Raw genomic sequence first — 23,056 nt, 5'->3', positions numbered from 1 at the left:
GACAAAGCAAGCAGGGAGTCTGCCCTAGCTTCTTGCTGGGCAATTGGCAATGGGCCATTGGTGCGGATCATTGGCATCCTAGGTGATGGTGACAAAATTGATTCAAAGCTTTGGTGGGCTGAATCTGGTCCACAGGTCTTATTTTGTCCACCTTACTACTAACTTCAACTCAGATCCTAAATAAATACAGTTCTTTCGTGAGTAATCCTCAAAGGTAAACCGAGTACAAAATCCTTTTGAAAACAAAAGCTCTCTACGTGCTAATGACACCTATTGATGAGCCTCAAATGCAAGTCAAAATGCATATTGTAGCTACTTTCTGGTGCTAATGTTAAATGCTTTCCTATGACAGCACATGTTCATTATTCTAAAAAAGCAATTCGAAGTACTTCTGAAAAGATATCTACTGTCAGCTACTAAATATTAACAGATATTAATACTGTAACAGTATGTCTTAAACATATTTAGATACAGAAGCAAAGAAAATAAGAATATTAATTACTCCTGGGGGAACTCTGCACCACTAGAATTACAAATTTTGTGCCAAAAAATTAAAAATGATGGGCACAATATTTTAAAATTTTGCTAAATTCTGCATATTTTATTTGTCAATGTAATTGCTCTGATTTCAATTATTTCAGTAATTTATTTAAACTACAATACAATGTGTGGAGAATAGGAAAGGGGAACAATGGGGAAATCCCCAAAACTTCTTGCCTAATAGTAATGTACTTAGGTTTGAGCCTTTATTTCTAGTTATTAGTCAACAAATATAGGCAGCCATATGGTCAGTGTTACAACGCAGGCAACTGAAGAGCAAGTTATGGCTGAGGAATCAAACTCACAATTTGTATTGGCTTCTGACCAACTCCGGTAACGTCAGTAGCAAACAGTTCACGGAGCACATTTTGAGAGGAAATGTTTTCAGTACAAAAATTTAGACCCGTTCTAATCACTTAGGGTACGTCTTCACAGCAACATTATTTTGGAATAATTGATGGTATTCCGAAATAACATGGTGCATGTCTATACTACAAGTCTTTATTTCAAAATAATGTTGAGCTGGAGGACTTCTTACTCCAACTCATGGTAACCTTCATTTAATGAGGAATAATGGAAGTCAAAGGAAGAGTGTTTTTCCTGGGACTTCCTGCTGTGTAGACAGCACCAAAAGCCAAATCAAGTTATTTTGACTTAAGCCACACAATTGATGGTGCTGAAGTTGCATAGCTTAATATGACTTTAGCGCTGCTGTGCAGACGTACCCTAAAGATCCATGAACATTTATAAACCCATAGAGTCTTTTACACCACTCTGGCAAAGTAAAGAAGCCTTAAAATGTTTACACCTGTTTTATACTCTTGGGAATTCACTAAGCAGGCAGGTGGCAATGTTCTGCTCTGCTTGAGGGGGTAGAGGATGTCCCTCACCTACCTCCTCAGAAATCCCTACAGACTTGCCCCTCCACACTGAGGGTATGTCTACACTACAGCGCTAATTTGAACTTATTTCGAATTAGTTAATTCAAAATAAGCTAATTCTAAGTAGCACATATAGACCCAAAAATTAATTCGAATTAGCGTTTTGCTAATTCGAAATAGTGCGTCCACACTGATTGGAAGCTGGGTCGCATTTAAGGGCAGCTGAAACTGGTTCCAGCAGGGCATCAGGTCAGTAGTTGCTTTGTGTGGCTGCTGTCTGAGGCTATCTGAGGCTCGTGCTTAAAGGGACCTCCCCCCCTCCAGACAGCCAGTTCTCAGCTTTTCCGCTTGCTTGTCTACCTCGCCGAGGGACAGCAAAGCGTTTTCCTCTCTGCCTGCCTGTGTCGGTGGCTCCCATTGGAGGAGCCGCAGCAGTGCCCGGACACCAGCGTGCCCCACCTCATCTGTGTCTGGACACCAGCAATGACTGGTGGGACCGCATCATCCTGGAGTGCTGGGGAGACCAATAGTGGACCCAGAACTTCAGAATGAAGGAGGACACCTTCCTGGAGCTCTGCGAGTGGCTCGCCCCGGCTCTGAGGCAACGGGACACACGCATGAGGCCTGCCATCCCCCTCCAGAAGCTTGTGGCCATTGCCCTGTGGAAGCTCTCCACGCTGGATAGCTACAGATCCGTCGGGAACCAGTTCGGCATGGGGAAATCCACCGTCGGAGCAGTGCTCATGCAGGTACGGCACTCACCGGCAACTGGGCCGGGGGGCAGGGGGGCTGCAAGGAGGGGATGGGCCGTTCCAGGGAAAACGGGGGGGAGGAGGCAAAAGTGCCCCGCACGGGAGGGTTCGGTCTGTCCCAGCTGGACTACACGCAGCCACAGCGGTCAGGATCGCAGCAGGGGTCGCTTCCGGGAGTGAGACGCGGGGCAGTGCCAGGGAACGAACACTCCCAGCCACCCGGGCACCCCAGTGATTCATGGTTTGGTGTGTCTTTCTGCAGGTGGTCAAGGCCATCAACAGGGTGCTGCTCCGTAGGGTGGTTCGCCTCACCAACCTGGATGTGGTCATACAGGGGTTCGGTGCCCTTGGCTTCCCCAACTGCGGGGGGGGGGGGTGATTGACGGGACGCACATCCCCATCTGTGCCCCGGAACACCAGACCTCCCAGTACATCAACCACAAGGGGTACTTCTCCGTGCTCCTACAGACCGTGTCTGACCACTGGGGCCAGCTCACGGACATTAATGTGGGCTGGTCAGGCAAGGCACACAATGCCAGGGTGTTCTGGAACTCCTCCGTGTGCCAGAGGCTGCATGCCGGGACCTTCTTCCCCGATGGCCACATCAGGGTCGGAGACATGGACATGCCCGTCTGCCTGGTGGGGGATGCAGTCTACCCCCTTCAGCCCTGGATGATGAAGCCATACACGGGGCACCTCAACCTCTCCCGGCAGGCCTTCAATGACAGGCTCACCAGGGCCTGCATTGTGTTCGAGGGGGCCTTCAGATGCCTGAAAGCCCAATTTAGATGCCTTCTCACCCGCCTCGACCTCGCTGAACACAATATCCCTCCCATAGTGGCAGCATGTTGTGTGCTGCACAATGTATGTGAGCAGAAGGGGGAGGCTTTCCTGCCAGCCTGGATGGCTGAGGCTGAGCGCATGGCTGGCCAGTATGCACAGCCCCGCACTGCCGCCATCTGGGAGGCCCAGCGAGGGGCCGTCCAGATCCAGGAAGCCCTGTGGGAGAGCTTCCAGGTGGAGGACTGAAGTCTCCCTGCATGCCCCACTGGGGCTTTCTTGCACCCTCCCCTCTTTTCCCTTTCCCCTCTCTAACCCTCCTTCCTAATGTAAAATAAAGACACCTGTTTTGCCAAAAAAACCTCTCTTTATTGTACATAACTGAGGTGGGGGGAGGGAGGAATGAGGGTGGGAGAAGGAAGGGGGAAACCTGGGAGGAGGGAGCTGGAAGGGAGAGGAAGGGGAGGAAGGGAAGGGAAAGCTCAGGGTTGGGGGTCCTGCTGGCTCTCCCATCTCGCAGCACTGCAGGTGTGGGGGCGTTGAGGGGGAGTGGGTGTGGAGGGTGTGGCAGGAGGGACGGGGTATGCGGAGGAAGCGGGAGAGGGAGGAGGAGTGAGAGCTGGGGCGGCCGCCGGGGCTGGAGCAGGAGGAGGCAGGAACCTGTCCACCAAGGTCTGGAGGTGACCTCTGAGGGCACGGCCCTGCTCCTCCAGCGCCTCCAAGCTCTGCTGCTGCAGCCGCAAGTCCTCCTGTACCCAGTGGTCCTGGGTGCGGAGCTGGTGCTCCAGTAGCCGCAGGTGCCACCGCTGGTAGTACTCCAGATTGCAGGTACGCCTGCTGGCCCGGGTGCAGGTGTCTGTTGCAGGCGGGGTGGTGCGCCCTGCAGTCCCAGGTGTTGCAGCTGTGGTGAAACAAGAGCAGTGGTCAGTTCTCCCTGGGGACACATTGGGTGAAACCCAGCCCCGCTCTGCAAGGCGAGGTCGGCATGTAGGGAATGGGCCAGGGCCCCTGCATGACACCCAGCTGCTGCTCCATGGTGGGCAAGGCCCAGGCGCACGGTTCCTGGGCTCCCTCTCCGACCCCCGCCCCAAACACATAAGGGGAGCATGATGGCACTCACATGTGGAGCCCTCCCCGGCCTCGGACGAAACAGCCAATGTGCTCCGTGGGATGCCTCAGGGGTCGTGGGTCCTGGGTAGGCTCTCTGCAGGCCCCTGGCTCTCGGCATCCTCATCCTCCTCCTCTGTGTCAGAGACAGGGCCTTCTGCCCCGGGGTCAATCACCACCTGGGGGGCACGGACTGCGTAAGCCCCCAGGATGAGATCCAGGGCCTCATCATGAGGGCATGCCTCCGGGTCGGCCCCTGGCTGGGAGGCCCTGGAGTAGGCCTGCCGCAGGTCCTTGATTTTGCAGCAGACCTGCTCCTGGGACCGCATGTGGCCTCTGGTGGCCAGGCTAGCAGCCATGCGGCTGTAGACAGCCGTGTTCCTGTGCCTAGTGCGGTGATCGTGGACATTGGAGGCCTCCCCCGAAACCTCAATGAGATCCACAATGTCCGCACTAGACCAGGTGGGCGCCCGCCTCTTGCAGTCCCGGGCAGGCTCCTGGGAGCCGCCAGCCTGGTCCCGGGAAGAGGTGGAGGGCTGGGTGGCAGCGGGTGGCTGGCTCATGCTGTGCCAGGTGCAGGGTCTGCTGGCTGGGTGCTGGCAGGCTTGCAACTGGCACCAGCACTGTAACCAGACAGTGCCCTTTAAGGGCTCCGGGGCCAGGAGGGAGGCAGAAGAGTTTCCCTGGTTTGGCCCAGAGTGGCCACCAGGGCAAGCTGGGAAGAGCTAGCCTCCACCTAGTTCGAATTAAGTGGCTACACAGCCCTTAATTCGAACTACTTAATTTGAACTAGGCGTTAGTCCTCGTAGAATGAGGTTTACCTAGTTTGAATTAAGCGCTCCGCTAGTTCGCTTTAAATTCGAACTAGAGTTTTGTATGTGTAGCCCCTATGAAAGTTAATTTGAATTAATGGCTGTTAGTTCGAATTAACTTTGTAGTGTAGACATACCCTCAGTGTGCTGCAAGAGGAAGCGAAGGGGACAGAGAGTCTCTTTTTCTCACACGAATGAGTGTCCAGCCCTCCACTCCCTAGCAGTGACACATATCTGTATGGGCCGTTCTGGATGTTCTCACCAACTGGGTGTGCGACTGGAGAGAGGTTCATCGCCACTCTGGCATCTTCCCTTTTCTTCCACATCAGAAGTCATTTTTCTGTGGGGAAGCAAAGCAATCTGTGGGATAAATGAATTCTGTGCATGCATAATGAGGCAGAATTCCCCCACGAGTGATATTATATATAAACCCCAATAGATGTAAGTTGCTGTTGTATTGGGTCATAAAAAAGAATTTATTTATGATTAATAGAAATTATGTGATTGTACTATGTGTCTAGTGTAAAATGTATATCCTTAACTATTGAAAGCCTACCCGAAATGCTCTTAACTAAGCATTACAATTTAAATTTTGTGAATGACATTATCCCTTAGCAGTTTTCACTTTTTAATTTTTTAACATATAAAAAGACTGAGCATTTTAAAAAATAGGCTGCAAAAACACACATTACTATATATGATAATGCTATGCTCGTCTCAGTGCACTAGGGGTCAGCAAACACTGTGATGTGTAATTATTACAGAAAATGAAGTATAACTGCTGTGTTACAGTTCTGTTTATTGTATAAGTAGTACATGTAAGTAAAATACTACTGCTTTATTTGTTTATCATCTGCAGGAATTTTATTCCTTTTTTATTCATACCCTTTATGATTCCTTTGAATAAATAAATCCAACCTGTATGTATCTGGGAGCACTGGGTTTTACATAAAAGCTGTACGTTAATTCTTTGCTTTTTTTTTCTTTCAAGGTGCATGAACACTTTGACTTTCAAGTTGATGATGACTTGAATCTTGAGGACCAAACTGTAAAACGATTCCTTCTGGAGGATACTTTCAAGTTTCTCTTATCTAATACATCTTCAACTTCCAGTTTCTTTGAGGCTTTACAGAACATTTACAGATTAGCTGTGATTAAGGTGAGAGTGGGTTTCATAAACATTTTTCTTATTACAAATTAACTGAAAATATTTAATTCTAAATTATGACCTTTTCTTTGTGAGGGTCTTTTTATAATACACCATGAAATATTTGTTCAATAGAACTGGTTGCTGCAAGTCAGAGTTGTATGCAACTGTTAAAAATATATGATGAATTTCCCTTTTATTTTTCTTCCATTTTCTATCTTCAACTGTTCATTTTCAAAACTGCAGTTTTGTGACATTCTGTGTATTTTCAAATATAACCAGTTTAGCTTAATGTTGGGACCAGTTTCCCTGAAAAAGTCAGTTTTCATTATACAGTTTCTGTGAAATGTTTATGAATACAGAACTGATTTCAGATTACCTATATAATGCAAAAATTGCCACATTTCAATGCATCATATTTCTCCGCGAATATTTCACTTGCCCCTTTGTACTAATTATCTCTCACCAGATCCAGTCTTACACCAAACATTGAACACAGCAAACCTGGAAGAAGGAAGAACTGCCAGGGAGCTTGTTTGGTCTCCCATATTCCCTGCCCCACCCCTGGATCAGGTTAGAGTAGCTAGGGGACTGCTCTAACTTTCACCAGCTGAATATGGTGCCCAAAGGACTACGTACCAGCTGAATATAGCCAAGCCACATTGGTCTCCATCTATGGTATACAGTAGCAGCATAGTCACATGGCTATGATATAATTGTGATGGGATGTGGGTGTGTAGCATAGACTACCATGTTGAAGGATCCCTTGGGAGTCAAGTTCTTTCAGAAAGAATTAGTATAGGAGGATTCTGATTTCTTAAATTCCTCAAAATTGCATCTTTCAACATGATTCACTGTTGACTGCATGCTCAGCTTCCTTCAGCCTTAGCTTTTTAAATCTTCCATAAAAGTTTACCTTCTTCTCTACACTGGTCATTACGCCAACACTGCAGTTGTTTTGTTCTCAACTGGTGCAAGACTACAATTTATCAGGATTATCTAAGTATCTCCTTATTTATGATAAATTCAAACCACCAGATGTTAAAAATATACCTTAAGTTTTGATGCTGAAAACTCTTCTTCTCTCTCCTGAGAGGGCTTTATTGGCCATGTTTCTGCTCCATATAAAAAAAAATTGTTCATCACTTCTACATTGAATACTCTTGTTTTAGTTGTCACACAGGCATCCCACTACCTAAAAGATAAGGTGCTGCTGGTGCAAGATTGAGCTGACATGTGACTTGAGATTTAGAACCTTCTGCTGTCAACCAGCTACCCAGATAAATGATACTATTCACCCATTCAGTGTCAGTGCCATATACATACAATGTTAAGAGGTTATTTGTTTCCATTTTATAGAAGGCTTACCTAGCTTTGGTTTCATCATCATTGATCTTATGGCAGATGAAGGTAGGCCTGGGGGAGGCAAACCTCCATTCCCACCCCTTCTGCTGAGGCCCCTTCCCCACACCACAGGGAGGCAGGGCAGTGTGCCACCCTCTGCCCCCAGCATGGGGAGGGAGGAGAGCACACAGCCCCATCCTCTCCAGCCCTGGAGCACAAGGAGGCTGGGCAGCTTGTGGCCCCAGTCTCCCCAGAGCACAGAGAGCGCCGGTGCTGGGGGGCAGCAACACTCCGCCCCCAGTATGCATACAGTAGGTGTCCTGGGGGCAGAGTGTGGGTGCAGCCAGGCTGGCAGTTTGGGAAGGCAATGCCTTCCCCCCACCTAGCATACCAGCCGCACATGGATCTTACATCTCATAGATGTCAGAGTTCTTTCAGCATCAGTAGTAGTTGGTCAATAGTTCCTCCAAGTAAGGCAATATCATCCACATAATCAAGATAGTCTAAAGACAAATCTTTAAACCTCTCACCTCCTACTTTGATCTCAATCAGTTTATCAGATCATCCATTAGAACATTAAATAATATAAGCAAGAGAATTCATCCTTGACTTACACCTGAATCCATTGGAAGCCATCTGTAATTGGAAGCCATTGACCCACAGCTAAATGTATAGCCTCGTGCACACCCTACTGCTGTAGCAGTATCCACAGTGCTGATGGCTGCACTGTGGCAAAAATAGCTATAAAGTCTGTACATTGGCTGTTAACTTAAGAACAACAAAAGGAAGTTTCAGAGGGGTAGCCATGTTAGTCTGTAACTGGAAACATTTAAAAAACAACAAATAGTCTCGCAGCACCTTAGAGACAAACAAAACATATAGATGGTATCATGAGCTCTCATGGGCACAACCCACTTCTTCAGATTGTGCCCACGAAAGCCCATGATGCCATCAATATTTTGTCAGTCTCTATGGTGCTGCAAGACTATTTATTGTTATTGGTTGTTCTAGTCAGAGAATGCGTGGCATAGACTGTAGATTGAGCTATACAGAAACCACAGAAGTTGTCTCAAGCCATATTTCAGGCATTTCAGTAGGATGATCAGAAACACCTTCCCTGTTATGACAGCAATCTTATTCTCCTATGTTTTGAACAAGCGGATATCACTCATTCTCAGGGTTAGGTCTGCACTGCAATTGGATATGTGATTGCTGCTCATATAGGAATACCCTTCCTAAAATTAGTCTAGCTGGAACCTCTAAAAATTGCAATGAAGATGTGTGGCATAGATGGTAGGGACACATACTCAGATTCCCAGGTGGACTTTTAGGGTACGTCTAGACTACATGCCTCTGTCGCCATGCCTCCTGGGATGAGGTATACCCGGGTGGTCGACAGATGCCTTTGATGTCGACACCCGCGCGTCCAGACTACAGCGCTGAGCCGACAAACAGCTGATCAGCTGTTTGTCGGCTCAGCGCGGCAGCCATGTAAATTTAAATGAAGCGGCGATTATTTAAATCGCCACTTCGTTTTCCTATGCCTGGTAGCCTAATTTGCATGCCTCTGGCGACAGAGGCATGTAGTCTAGACGTACCCTTAGATTTTGCACTGAATGTCATTGTGTCTTCACTACTATTTGTAGCTGCACTAGCTAGATCAAAGCTAGCTTGGGTTTGCCCATATGAGCTGCAATCACTCATCCAGTTGCAGTGTAGACATAAGTTACTAGGCACCAGCTACTGCAGTTCTTTCTTTTGCAGGATGAAAATGACAAGAAGGAATATGAGCAATGCCTGTCTTTAGAAGAGATCAATTCAATGATTAATTTTATAAAAGAACTGAAGAATATGGGACAATATGAGCTGGTAATGTAAACACTACTATTGTGTTTGTTTCGGTACTGTGCAATTTCCTTTCGTGTGATGTCATTAGGGTGGATATAGTGGGTCAACTGTAAGCCAGTGCTGCTGAAGTTATTTAAGAGGAAAGTGTTTCTACTTTTTAAATCTTTAAAATTATTATGGCTTTATGTTCTTATTTGAAATATATATAAAATGGTCAGAACCCAGGTACTTTTTCTTTAAGACATCATAAATCATAATTTATTTAATAAAGATATGACAGAACAGAATTGTAGTATACCACAAGTTTTTAATTTTTAAGAAGGATGCTGTCAGGTGCCTAAAATTTAGTACATGTGTAACTGCAGTATCAAAGCCTACGCTTTAGATATTCTGCAATGATGTGATGCAGTGGGGTAGGAAACAGTGAAAGAGGATGGGATGGGAAAGGATGAAGTTTATAGAAATAACATCATGAACTTAACAAATGATCCATGCAGGTTGAGGGGTAAGCATGGTTTTGTAAGACTGGGCCCATGATAATTACCATATCTTTAGGAATGTATCTTAATATGAATGCTAGGAGACTCTATTAAACAGGCATAATCTGTTCCTAATATTTCTTATCTTCCTTGTTATTTTTTACAAATAAAACATGCGTTTTGCCTATTGGAACAGTTTGCAGGACCAGATGCTACTTTGTGATTTAATCAAAGAGGCATACAGAAAAAATCTGAGAGAATCTTTTTGTCTTTAATAAACTGATCTTAATTGACTTTCTCTCTTCTCAGCTTTTCCCATCTTCTGCACCCAAGATCCAAACTTTGTTGCATGATGTTTATCACCTGGTAGACCCAATGGGAAAGCTTGGGTCATTCCTGACAGTACATCGGTTTCTTTCCAATTTACTTGAGCAGTTCCAGTTCATGAATAAAGAGGCACATCCAAATCTCTCAGGATGGTAAGATGATTATTAGATAATCCTTCTAGGGCCAGATCCCCATCTGGTGGAAACTGGTCTAGCTCCATTGACTTCAGAAAGGGGCTATGCCAATTAATACCAGCCAAGGCACTAACCCAACATTTCTTCTTATGGTGTGTTGGGAGGTATTCCATTGTTACAGTTGAACTGAATTTCCAGATAAATCTAGTTTTGGACCCTGTTTTCCCCCTTCTTACACACACAAGATTATTGGTGGCAAAGTTAATGTGGGGTGAGAGAATTTTTCGAGCAGTTTTGACATAATTTAGACAAGTATTTTCTGGATTACTATGCTTTGAAAATAGGGATGTTTACTTGAGCTCAAAAAATCTCCCTCTCCTTGCTCTCAACTTTGAACCCAACGAAGAAGGCAGGAGATAAAAACTTGAGCCAAGATTTTCAGAGGTGATTTTGATTTGTCACAGTTTTTGCATGCCCCGCTTGAGACCCCTTAATTGGCACCCAGCCTTGGAAAATCTAATTCTAAAAGCAACTCTCACTTTTAAAGTTATTAAGATTTGAAATAATATTATCAGAATAGCACATCAGCTGTGAAGGGTTTAAATTAAGGGCAGTGGTCATGACTGTTGCAGACTTAAGCTTTCACTTGAAATAAATAAATAAAGATAAGACTTCAATCTTTCCCATATGGTGGAAACAGACTTTAAAATGTAAGCCAATTGTTTGTCAATGGAAAAAGGATAATTTTTTCAATCAAAATTGAAACCAATTATTTATAGACAAGGTTTGGTGAACTAAGATTCATTAAAAAATAGAGATGTACATCACATTTAGAAAATGTATCAAAGGCTTGGGGATTTGTATGGCTGTCAAGCAATTTTAAAAATTAACCATAATTAATTGCCATTTTAATTGTACTGTTAAACAGTATTATAATACCCTTCATTTAAATATTTTGGGGGTTTCTAGATTACAAGGCTAGGGGTTCTGGGCTTCAACTCTGCTTGGTGTGTGAGACTTCAGCCCCTCTCTGGGTTTGGGGCTTCAGTGGGGCCTGGCGGAGCATGATGTGGGCCTCAGGGCTCCAGGCACTCTTGGGGTTTGAGCCATGAGGTGCCAGCCTCCCCCAACTTCCTGCCACCTGGGAAGCCACAATCTGGGGCTTCTTCACTTTCCCTCCCCATCCTCACCTGCCTAAGCTAGGTGATTAACACATTAAAATATTGTATTAATTTTACTTTGTTTATGACAGGCATTAACTATGATTAATTGACAGATGTAGGCTTTTGTATGGATCCTTCTTTGGATTCCTACCACTCTCCTTAGTTGATGATGTCTAATTTCCAGTTTAACATCACTTTAACAAAGTTTTCTGGCTGGAAAGATCAATAGTATTATTATTGTAATTTTGGTCCTATATAGACTTCCTCTAAAGTTGAAGAAAATCGTATTTATTTTCCATACTCAATTTTTCCTTGCTAATGACATTGAATGCAAGTATACAACTCTCCTCCTGGTGAGGTGCATGCATTGTATCCATTGTGAATTAGTTAGAAGCCCCATTTCAGTTTTATTTCATCCAACAAGTTTTCAGGGTAATTGTGCAAACAAAACTAGTATGATATTTCTGCCTAGTTGGGAAATTTTGTCTGCAGAGGTGTCATATTGTAGGGATTCCTAAATTCTAATTCTGATTCTGCAACTGATTCATTCAAGTCATCCATGACTAGCTTTCTGCAAGTCTATTACATTCTGGGTCTCAAATTGCTCCTCTGTAAAATGGGGATTAATTCTTCCCTACCATATGGGGTAATTAATGCTTTCATGGTGCTTTGACATAGTACAGTACTATATAAATGCTAAGGATTACTGTTATTGCTAGCTAATTCATGGACTGCAATTCAAAGATGCAGCTGCTTACATTCAGAAATAATCTCTTGCCAGTTTGCCCAAATATTTATCCTTGCATATCAAAGAACAACAACCTTAAATGCTTACAGTTCTAGTCCAGGTTGTACCATTCACTTGCACTGAGCAAATCCCCTAATTAATTTTTTTCTTCTAGTTGGACATTTTTGTAAGTATGCTGTTACCTGCTATTATGTGGCATGGGTCAGCCTGCCTATTCCTACAGTTGTAAACTCTAATGCCTAATCTTATAGAGCTATTTCTTTAGCTCATTGAATCCAGGTTGGTATTTTAGAAGCGGCAAAAAGAGTTGGTCAGTAAAGATTTCTGTTTCACAATCAATCAATCAATTGAAGCTTCAACATTTGGTTCCATTCGGATGTGGAACAAAACCAACTTTTTTCAAAAATGTTCATCAAAAATCAGAAAGAGAAAGAGAGAGACAGACAGATGAACCAAATCTGGTAGAGACTTGATTTAGGAACAGTTGTATTGGAGACTTGATTTAGGACCTCCTGCCTTCCAAGGAGTGCCCTCATGCTGAGGCAATGTACCAGGGCTCTTTCTCTTAACAGAAATTCTATCTTCACCCTGAGAAACCATCCCAATGAAATTTTATTTGAAACCAGTTTGTTTCCATGCCATGTTTCAGTTATGACAATTTTCCATTTTCTAATGAAAAAAATGTTTTCACAATAACCATGGATTTTGTCCCTCATTGTTGGACTTACTCAACTGTCCAACACCCGTGCGATCTGTGGGTATGTCTACCTTGTAAAAAAAAAAAGAGTTCTTAACTATGTTTAAAATAGCAGAGAGGACATGGCAGCTTGGTTTTTAACTTGGGTTAGCATCTTCAGTTCAATCCCAGACTCCCGTACACATTAGATTAAGGAACACACTTTTTTTTTGTCAGTGTAAATATACTTGCTATATGTGTGGTTATGGATGTTAGTAAACTGAAAAAAAGTGAGGAAAGCTTCATCCCAAGACAGCCTCCTTAAGCTCTTTGTTTAAATGTTAAGCTTTTGTGAGGTTCATAGATTTGATTATTTGTATTTATCAAGACTGTTATCCTGACTTTTGCAGATTTTGGCCTGAGTTTAATGGGTCTTCTTTCCTTAACTGTTCCCACTTATTGGCATATGCAAGATCTGTTATTTCATGTACAAAATGGCAGTTGCGTGACTTTATATTCCTCATGGATGTATAAATGGGTAGTTAAAAAGGCCCACTGAAAAATTTCCATTTGATTTAGACTTGCTGCTTATGAACTCGGAGGATGGAGACCCTACTCAAAGGAGTTTACTGGTCAACATTACTCATCCACATTTCCAGCTAAATTGTTATTTACAGTTTTAACATCCCTAGTGAATTCTCTGCACTTTTTCCACGGGAAAATCAAGAAGAGTTCCAGAAACTCATCTAGGCCCATTATGAAATGGTCAAAGGTTAGGTGAGAATGAGCAAATAGTGAACTTGTAATGCCTATCATTACATCTGTAAACAGCATCTCTGAAGAAGCCTATGAATGTACACAACTGTAGAGCAGTTTCTGGAGAAGAGACACACACACATGCCATGCAGCCTTGCTAAGTGCCAGCAGTAGGGAAATTAGTTGCCACTTTTCTGTTCACACTGGTATAATCTTGAATTCTCTGTTCTAGTGTGGGAGTGGCTATGATTCATTTTAAAGGTCCTTTTTGCAAGTTTCATTAAAACATTTGTGGTGGTTGGCCACAAAGTACGATTTTACTGCTCCCCTCATACACACAGGATATGGATTTATGCCTTTTAAAATCATAAACTGATTAACAATAGGTTTCTCTGAGAATGTAATTCTTCAAGAGGATTTAAAGGGAATGTTTGGAGGGAAAACCTGAGTCCTCCAAGGAGCCCTTTTGGAGCTCTGCATCTGTCATTTCTCACTGTCAGTCTAATACAGTGTTTATAGGGAAGAGCCTGTACTACTTTGTCAGCCTCCAGTAGTGTCCAAAAATGGATTTGAGTTAGTGTAGGAGGAAATCTGCTGAATTAACTAATTTGGAGTTTGACACATTCCTGAGTAGTTGCAGCTAGCTAGTCTTCATTTGATGAAAGAAGATGATGTATGAATCCCAGTTTTAGGTGTATTATTTGGATTTGGATTAGCAAGTACATAATTTAATATTACTTTTGTCTACTTAATTCCAATATAGAGAGCCATACTAACCTAAATCCAGCATGTGCCACTTAACTCAAGTCTTCACTTGCTTTTAAGAAATTGTTTTTGTACATATTGTAACCTGAATTGCACATTAAAAATGGATAAAAATGTGATGTGTGAGCAATTTGAAGTCTTTTGTTCTGGGGAACCCCCTCCTGTCCCAGATTTCCCTCCTTCTTAAGCTACTTTCCTGATTTTCTTTTCTACTTTTCTCCTATGAGCTATTGCTTACTATGGGCTGTGAATTTTCCATTATGCTCATTATAGGTAAGATTGCTGGTATTGGGAATGAGAGTGCAAAAGGTGCATCTTTCTGGTAAAAAAAAACAAAACTCCAATACCATGCCAAGGAGACAGGAATTTTTAAAAGGTGTTTTCTATGGATTCTGTTCCTCTCATTGATTTGGAAACATCTCTACTATTGCATTGATAGGAATTCTTTCCCAGAAAAAGAAGGTGTTAAACAAAGAGCTCCTTTCAACGTAGTGAAAAACCAGAAAGGTAGGACATCAGACTGGTTTTCTTGTTACATACCACATGCTTTTCTTGTTTGTTCCAAAAATCTGGGAATGTCTGTGGTTCTGATGAACTGATGTATTTCTCATATTCATGCTTTCCAGTTAGAAAGTTGTGGCTCATTTACTAAACATAAAAAGCCAAATTCTGTCTGACTAACTCACACAAGTTATTTCATGGGCTCCAGTGGGAGTAGAGCAGGCAGCGTATGACCCAAATTGAAATGAATACAAGTGTCACCTTTTATTTGTATAATTCTGTTGGGGTAGTTGGGGGAGGGAGTTGTTTTCTTTCTGGTCTGCAAATAAGAATGGCAATGTAATGTGTACAGCAGAACTTAGGGTATGTCTACGCAGCCAAACTATTATTTTGAAATTAATTAGAAATAGTGGAGCACTTATTTCAAATTTGGTAAACTTCATTCCATGAGGAATAACGCCAAATTCAAAATAGCTATTTCAAAATAAGTGCTGTGTAGACACTTATTTTGAAATAGGGGGCCTCCAGCCTTCCCAGGGTGCTCTGGTGGCTACTCCAGCCTCAACCAAGAACACTCCTCTCGCTCCCTCCTCCACGGAGCCCTTAAAGGGGTTGACTCTGGCCACAGTGCTTGTGCCAGCTCCAAGCCTGCCAGCCCAGAGCCAGCAATCACTGTCCCTGACCCAGTGGCCCCAAAAACATGAGCCAGCGGACACCTTCCTGGTCCAGGGTGGAGATCATGGACCTTATTCAGGTTTGGGGGGATGCCCTCAACATCCATGATCTGCGCACTAGACAGAGGACGCAGCCGTCTATGGCAGGATAGCTGCCAGCCTGGCCACCAAAGGCCACATGCGAACCCAGGAGCAGGTTTGCATGAAAATCAAGTTGGTTTGGCGAGACCCGCAACCCTGATCCCTGAGCTTCCCCTCCCACTTCTTCCCCTTGCTTCCCCCTTCCAGCTCCCTCCTCCCAGGTTTCCCCCTCTCCTCTCCTACCCCTTTCCCCAGTCTCACCAGAGTTTCATTCCCTCCCCCCAGTTTTGTTAAATAAAGAGAGTTTGTGTTCATGAAAATATGTGTATTTTATTTGACATAAGGAATGGGGGTTAGGGAGGGGTAAGTGGAAGGATGTGAGGGAGGAATGAGGCACAAGCCCTCAGTGGGGCAAACCAGGGAGGCTCTTAGTGCTCCTCAGGGTGGAAGCTCTCCCACAGGGCCTCCTGGAGACTGACAGCCCCCCCCCCCCCGATGGACCTCCCGGATGGCAGCCTGCAGAAAGTGCAGCCAGGCTCACAGCAACATGTCCAAGAGAAGCACCAGAGTGCCAAGGGGCAGCTCCGGCTCCATGTTGCAGAGTGCTGTGGTCTCCTGAGTGAGGGCAACTAGAGCACACAAAGAAAAAAAATGCTTTGCTGTCCCTCATCAAGGTAGACAAGCAAGCAGGGAAACCTTAGAACCAGCTATCCAGGGTGGTCAGGCTGCTGCCTGAGGCTAACTCCTGACCTGATGTCCTGCCGGACCTGGTTCCGGCCAGCCTTAAATGCGATTTCAGTGTGGATGCGCTATTTCGAAATAGCAAAACTCTATTTTGAAATTCATTTTGTGTGTAGACGCATTATTTTGAAATAACTTATTTTGAATTAACTATTTTAAAATAAGATATTTCGAAATAACGCTGTAGTGTAGACATACCCTTAGTTATTTGTTTCTGTTTGTCCTTTAGAGTTGCATTTTTCCAATGAGATTAAAGAAAGGGAATGCAGTCAAGGTAAGTTAAGATCTATTTCTTTGTACTGAACTGATAGAATATGTGAACTTTATACAAAAGGTGGCACTACTTTAATACATTTTATATAGTGTCTGTGCAGCTGTCTGTAGGAAATGGAGTGCATTTAGGCCGTTAATAATGAAACAAGGTTTATTAGGTAGCCATAATGTTTATGAATCCATCAATAGTGAGTTGGCTATGCATAGTAAGCCTCAAGTACAAAGTTAGACATTGTTATGTTTACATTCTAATGTTAATATTCTAACATTCATTTAACTGAAAATTCTTTTGGTTTTCCTTTTGATTATATCACTGACTGTCATGTCGGCAGTTTTTCAAGGACAGTTATAGTGTCTCCTTTTGCATACAGTTGTTCTTATGAAATGGCCTTTTAAGCTTTATAGTAGATTACATACTTCTGCATACAGAACAGCAGTGATATGAATATCTCTTTTATTAGGCTTTAAGCCTATGGGTGCAGCCAACACCCAAAATGGCATAGAAAGATAAGCTTATGTTCAGAGAATGCTTGGGTGCTCAGCTATAATGTAGGATGTTAGACCAGTGCTGAACCCTTCCTGATCAAGTTAAGTAATATAATATTTGTGGTTCTTTTGTGATTGGGAATGAGATTCTTAAATATAAAGTTAGATAGAAGCTCAAGAGTTTTCTTTCTTTAAACCTGAATTTGTACTTGTTTCATATCCCTCACTGCCATTAGCCATCCAGAATTCCATTCAAACTACAAATATATCATTGTACAGGTGGACCTCTTCACGGGTATATCCAAGTGAAATTGTATGAGGCCCAGCACAGTGCACACAAGGCTGCAAGGACATTTGACTTATTCAGAGATACAGTCTGCTGAATATCAGGTCAAAACAAAAGAAAGCCTTAGGGTGCCGTAGAGCTGCTCAGGGGATGGAGAGCTCATTTTGAGCAGTGGGCCTTCCACATATGAGAACATTACTACCATCTTTACAGTGTTCAGTTCTCTTTTCCCTTCTCCCTAATTGAGGCTTTGTTGTCTATGGAAGCTATTCTGGGAGAGGGAGACAAAATGCCACTTCGCAATTTGCGTACCTTTTTCCTATAGTTTTGTTGGAAGAGGCTTGTCCAAAATTTGTCCCGTCTACACTGGGCCAAATTTTGGAAAAACCTCCTCTTTCGGAAGAGCCCTTCTTCCTCATGGCAAGAGGAAGACAGGGCTTCCAAAAGAGTGCGTCTGCTCTTCCACAAAAAATGTTGGAAGAATAGATGCATTCCCTGGATGCGGTGGAGTTTTTCCGGATACCTTTAGTATCCAGGAAAAACTCTGTTATCTAGACATAGTCTAAGCTTGGAGCTCAGTCAGGGAGATGTCAAAGTTCCAAGCCAAGAACATAGCTATCCTGGCTGACTGACATAATGATTCTGTTCTCTTGCAAGATTTTTCTTTGAAAGGAACTCCTCCCTCCCAGCTGCTTTAATTCATAAAGATACTAGTGGCTTCCCAAGGAATAAGCATACATCCTGAAAGTATCTGTGCTTTACATAGGGCACAAAGCATCAGGTGTGCTTCTTGTATCCTTTCAACACTTTCTCTCAACCCTCTATTCTGTATGCTCTGAATACAACCTGTTCTCTGGAGAATTTGGCCATTTTCTGCTCTCAGTTAAACCAGTGTTACTCTGGGGTAACAGCATAACTATGTTTACAACAATGTACCTGACAGATAAATTTGGCCTTTTTGTGTTACTCTCGAGTTAAATTCACCCTCGTGAACAGGGCCCACACAGGATCCGATGAACTGTTTAAGACCCACTTTGAATCATGTATTGAGATTCCAAATTTGCTCCGCTACTTTAGGAAAAGAGTTTACTAGCTGGAATGCTTGCTGACATAGCTAATTATTATTGAATATCAGAGAATATTCAGAAAAAGAAAACTTTGAATTTGTAAACATGCCAGAAATCTGATTGTAACCGATCAGATTAAAATAGTTGCAAAAAACTGGTCAGAGGCACACTACAGGCAAATAATATTTTACAGAACCATTTAGCAGATAATGCAGAATAATGAGTATGTTAGAAAATAATGAGCTTAATGGATTGTCTATAGACTGAAAAAGAAATGCAGTTTGTTGAACGAGGATTCTTTATAAATTATTTACCCTGCTGAGAGTCTATATGTTACCCACATAATCAGTTCTTATGAGCAATAAGGGTGTTTCCAACAGATTGATTTTTTTTCCCTGGCATCTATACATATACATATACATAAGCCCAGCACACAGGCTGGTACATAGCAAAATTGGTTCTGAATTTCTGTCATTAAACTCAGTTTCAGTGAATCCACTGGAGACTGGATTTTCTGACCTTAATCCTTAAACTTTCAATGCCTTATTCAGTCTATTAGTTTTGAGACTTTTACTAAAATTGTGCAGAGAATGATTAAAACCCTGAACAGGTCTGAAAATTTACCCCATGTGCCAAAACCAAATCCATTTGTGTTTTAAGGCAACGGATTTAACATGGCTAATGAATCTCACCAATGATCATTTAACAGGCTGCCAGCAGTTACTTGTTATTTTAAAATGTCCATATGTTTCACGTTTTTTTTCTTTGATGCCTTCTTGGAACAGATAAAGATACCCTGTCTCATATCAGGCAGATCTTCACTAGCCCGCTTTTGGACTTGAACCCTACATTTAATCCAAAGATCAAAGAGTACTACACTGAAGTGCCATTTGATGTTGTGACAGTGAAGATTGGAGCAGAACCCTCTAACTGTCAATGCCATGTGCACCTTGATGAGAGCAAAGGACCAAGGTATGTGAAGGGGAAGAAGGGAATGAGCTTGTAAGCACAGAGCTGTTTTTTAATATTGGAAAAACAGTAGAGGATTGATAGCTTCCTCTGCATTTCCAAGAGAACAGAATGCCTAGGAATTAAGATTACAAAAAGAGATTTGAATGCCCAGGAATTTACTCCTTTAGATTTGTATTTATTTTCCAGTGTGTTAAAGATGTACCCCGTTATTCAGTTACTATTAAAATCCCATTAACAAAACTCTGAAACCTTAAACTCTCCTGCCAGCTGCTACATAAAACTACTCATGCCATTAATGGTCCGAGCAGACAGGTAACCCATACACTAAAGGGTAAGTAACCACGGCCCGGATTCTGCACTGTCATCCATGCTAGGTACTACAGATATCCACTGACATGCGTGGCACTCCATTCAAGGCAGCAATCTGCCTGTATGGATCACAGCGTTGTATTAGGGGGGCAAGGTAGGGAGTGAATTCCAGGCTCTTCAAAGATAATGTCCTTTTTTCATCCCCACATGTCAGATCTGGAGGAGAATGTTACTGAGATTCTCCTGTTTGATCTCAGCCTTTGGAAAGGTGCAGAAGGAAAGCACAATTGGTAAAGTATTTAGGGCCCAATAATGCAGAGATGTATATAAGCTATGCAGGGCTGGGTCACATCAATAATCTAACAAAAGATTTTCATGGTATACCCAGAAGCTGTGAGAAGCAGCAACAATGAGTGGTTTGCTTGGTACAGTCCTTCTGTCCTATTCATTATAAAGCCAGCATTCTATCATAGCATGAGGGGCCTACTGGAGATGCTGTCCCAGACCAGTTGTGGTCATTGGGGGTGTGTCTAGATTACATGGCTCCATCGACAGAGCCATGTAGATGAGTGTACTCAGCAAAGGGAAATGAAGCGGTGATTTAAATAATTACCGCTTCATTTACATCAAAATGGCTGCCGCGCTGTTCCGATCAGCTGATTGTCAGCATAGCGCATGAAACAAGGCTTACAGGATCTGACGACAAAGGGATCTGGGGTTGGCTGATCCCCGTCTAGACTACTGTACTGTGCCAACAATCAGCTGATTGGCACAGCGTGACAGCCATTTTGATGTAAATGAAGCGGCGATTATTTAAATCGCCGCTTCATTTCCCTTTGCTGAGTACACTCATCTACATGGCTCTGTCAACAGAGCCATGTAGTCTAGACACACCCTGAGAGTGCTATGGATGAGTGTCTGCTGTCCTAGCCAATATTTTCTATTATTAAGCTAATATTCTTCCTGGGTTTCTATTAGAGAAGTTACTCTTGATTTCTCATTAAAATAAAAAAGCCAACACAAACCCCACTCACTTTACATTGTGGCTAGATGGCACAATACAACCCAGAGTTGTGTGCAGGGAGTGATTGAGACACACAATAATGTGTATGCTATACAAAGAGGCTGTGTCTACACTGGCCCCTTCTTCGTAATAGCCATGCTAATTTAGAACTTTGGAATAGGGAAATGCGGGGGGATTTAAATATCCCCCGCGGGATCTAAATAAACATGGCTGCTGCTTTTTTTCCAGCTTGGGGAAAAGTCAGAAAAGAGCGTCCAGACAGGCGCGATCCTCCGGAATAAAGCCCTATTCCGGAGGATCTCTTATTCCTACTTTCAAAGAAACACTTTATTCCGGAGGATCGTGCCAGTCTGGACGCTCTTTTCCGGCTTTTCCGCAAGCCGGAAAAAAAGCGGCGGCCATGTTTATTTAGATCCCGCGGGGGATATTTAAATCCCCCGCGCATTTCCCTATTCCAAAGTTCTAAATTAGCATGGCTATTCCGAAGAAGGGGCCAGTGTAGACGTAGCCCAAAAGTCCAACTTCTGTCAGTTCCAGACATTTGCAGTTCACTGCAGAGCAAACGCCTGTCCAGCGTTGCTCTTGTCTATCATGTTGAATGCCTTATTTGGGGCTTCATCATGTTTCAACGCAATTTTAACGGCTAACTAAAATGTCCAATCTCTTTTGTCTCCCTCCTCACTTTGTTACTGATTTGAAACTGTCAGAAACTATTGGCCCTAGTTGCATCAGTCACAATTTTCTTATCATTACTGCTAGGGAGTTCCCAACTCTGAAGCTCTCCTGTTGAAGTTGCAAGCTAAAGTAACATCACATTTTTAGATGGCTTCTGGCATAGTTTTGCTTTATTGCAAGAATTTTTTAAATGCCTTTGCAAGACATATTTTACACTATAATTCATCTGAAACATGGACAAAAAACATTACTAATAAAAACCTTAGAGGCTGAGGTCCATTTAAATTACAGTGGAAAGTGCTTTTCAAATCTTGTCTGATTTAACATTGGGCCTATCACTTTCTTTTGTTTTCTTTTGCAGTGTTGCTAACTACCCCCTGGGCCTGGGAATTAATAAAATCACTATTCTAGTAACTGATAAATCTCAAACTGACCCCGAGGTTGTGAGCAGCTATAAAATTACTGTCTATCGAGAAGACCGCCCGAGTCTGCCTTTGTTTGAAGACTATATGATGTGTGGTTTTGTGCAGGTACTGTTTGTTTTTTCTTTGAATATACACTTTACTTACGTATATAGTCTGGGTCTGGTCTCACTTACACTGGTGTAAATCCAAAGTAAATGAACTAGAGCCAATATGGAACCTGTTTCAGTGAGATTAGAAGGAGGCCCCCAACTCTGTCTTTTTTGTTTCCTCTTGACTTACACCAATTAGGAGCAGCCCTAGATGAGCTGTTGGCAACTGGTGCCCTCGGCGAAATGTGCGATTGGCGCCCCTGCCTCCAAACCCCTCAACGGCCATTTAAATTGGCGCCCCTGCCTCCAAACCCCTCGACCGCCTAGTTCACGCCTATGGACGGGCCGCCACTGACACCAATATTTGTACACCTGATTCTTTTTCTCCAGTTTTTCTCAACATAGTACATTACAGTAATCAAAGTGGGAGCTGACATGTTTTAGATTTTGGGGCAGAGAAGGAAGTTACTAAAAGTAAATATTGTGAAGAAATAAACAGCAAGGGCTGCAACAATAGCAGGGAGAGGTTATCAGTGTTGCTGGGAAATTATGTAATTGGCAGTAACTAACTCAGTCCATGGGGTCATTAAAAACAAAATAATCAGTGGAAATGAGGAAAAATTATCTTCTCCTATTCTTATATTTAACAAATGCAAGATCTTCTAGAAACACTTCAGGTTGAAGAGGAGCATTTGAAATCAAATCTAGGCCTATGGGAGAGTTTCTGATATGAAACCAGAGTTCAACTTGGCATGGTTAGAGATTCAAAAACCAAATATTCACTGAATTAAACATCTATGTGTCTAATTTAATCCATTGCTTTACATCATGTACCTGCAGCGTGATACCCATGCAGTGTTTCCATGAAGGTAAATTATGCTGGCCAGTGTTTTACACAGTTTGAATTCATATGTTGTTGGAGCTTTTATGTAATCCAGTGAGGCTTTAGGAATGAGCAATTGGTGGCAGAATATAAATAATCTTTTTTCATATTGCCTGCTGAAGCCTTTTTCTTTGTAGCTAGTCTGTTCTACAGTTAGGGATTGTTCCTAATATTCCTTTTTGGAGATGTGTTATTTTCCTAATCTTTCCTGAAAAGGGACCCAGAATTGATTCTGGCAAGGTTGTCTTTTCAGTAGTTACTCTTTAGTTCAGGAACTAAAACCACGTATGTGGTCTTTTAATGAGTCGAAA

At 42.9% G+C, this 23,056-nt stretch overlaps 1 protein-coding gene across 5 annotated transcripts in view; it reads left to right on the top strand.

Annotated features, from left to right (window-relative positions):
• The window catches only part of CPED1 (cadherin like and PC-esterase domain containing 1), a 211,074-nt gene that overhangs the window by 102,546 nt on the left and 85,472 nt on the right, over nucleotides 1-23,056 (top strand). For all 5 annotated transcript variants that reach the window (XR_012903743.2, XM_075928925.2, XM_075928905.2 and 2 more), the window contains 7 exons: nucleotides 5,864-6,031; nucleotides 9,128-9,232; nucleotides 10,000-10,169; nucleotides 14,699-14,766; nucleotides 16,486-16,530; nucleotides 19,154-19,340; nucleotides 21,710-21,878. Coding sequence is in view for 4 of the 5 variants with exons in the window: in XM_075928925.2 (XP_075785040.2) it covers nucleotides 5,864-6,031; nucleotides 9,128-9,232; nucleotides 10,000-10,169; nucleotides 14,699-14,766; nucleotides 16,486-16,530; nucleotides 19,154-19,340; nucleotides 21,710-21,878 (912 nt within the window). In the remaining variant the exon portion in view is untranslated. The remainder of the gene's footprint in view (nucleotides 1-5,863; nucleotides 6,032-9,127; nucleotides 9,233-9,999; nucleotides 10,170-14,698; nucleotides 14,767-16,485; nucleotides 16,531-19,153; nucleotides 19,341-21,709; nucleotides 21,879-23,056) is intronic.

This window comes from Pelodiscus sinensis, chromosome 1 (genome assembly GCF_052426305.1).
Source record: "Pelodiscus sinensis isolate ZL-2025 chromosome 1, ASM5242630v1, whole genome shotgun sequence".
In the NCBI taxonomy this organism is placed as follows: domain Eukaryota; kingdom Metazoa; phylum Chordata; order Testudines; family Trionychidae; genus Pelodiscus; species Pelodiscus sinensis.
The sequence above is the reverse complement of the archived record's forward strand: the minus strand, read 5'-3'. Positions and strand labels throughout refer to the sequence as shown.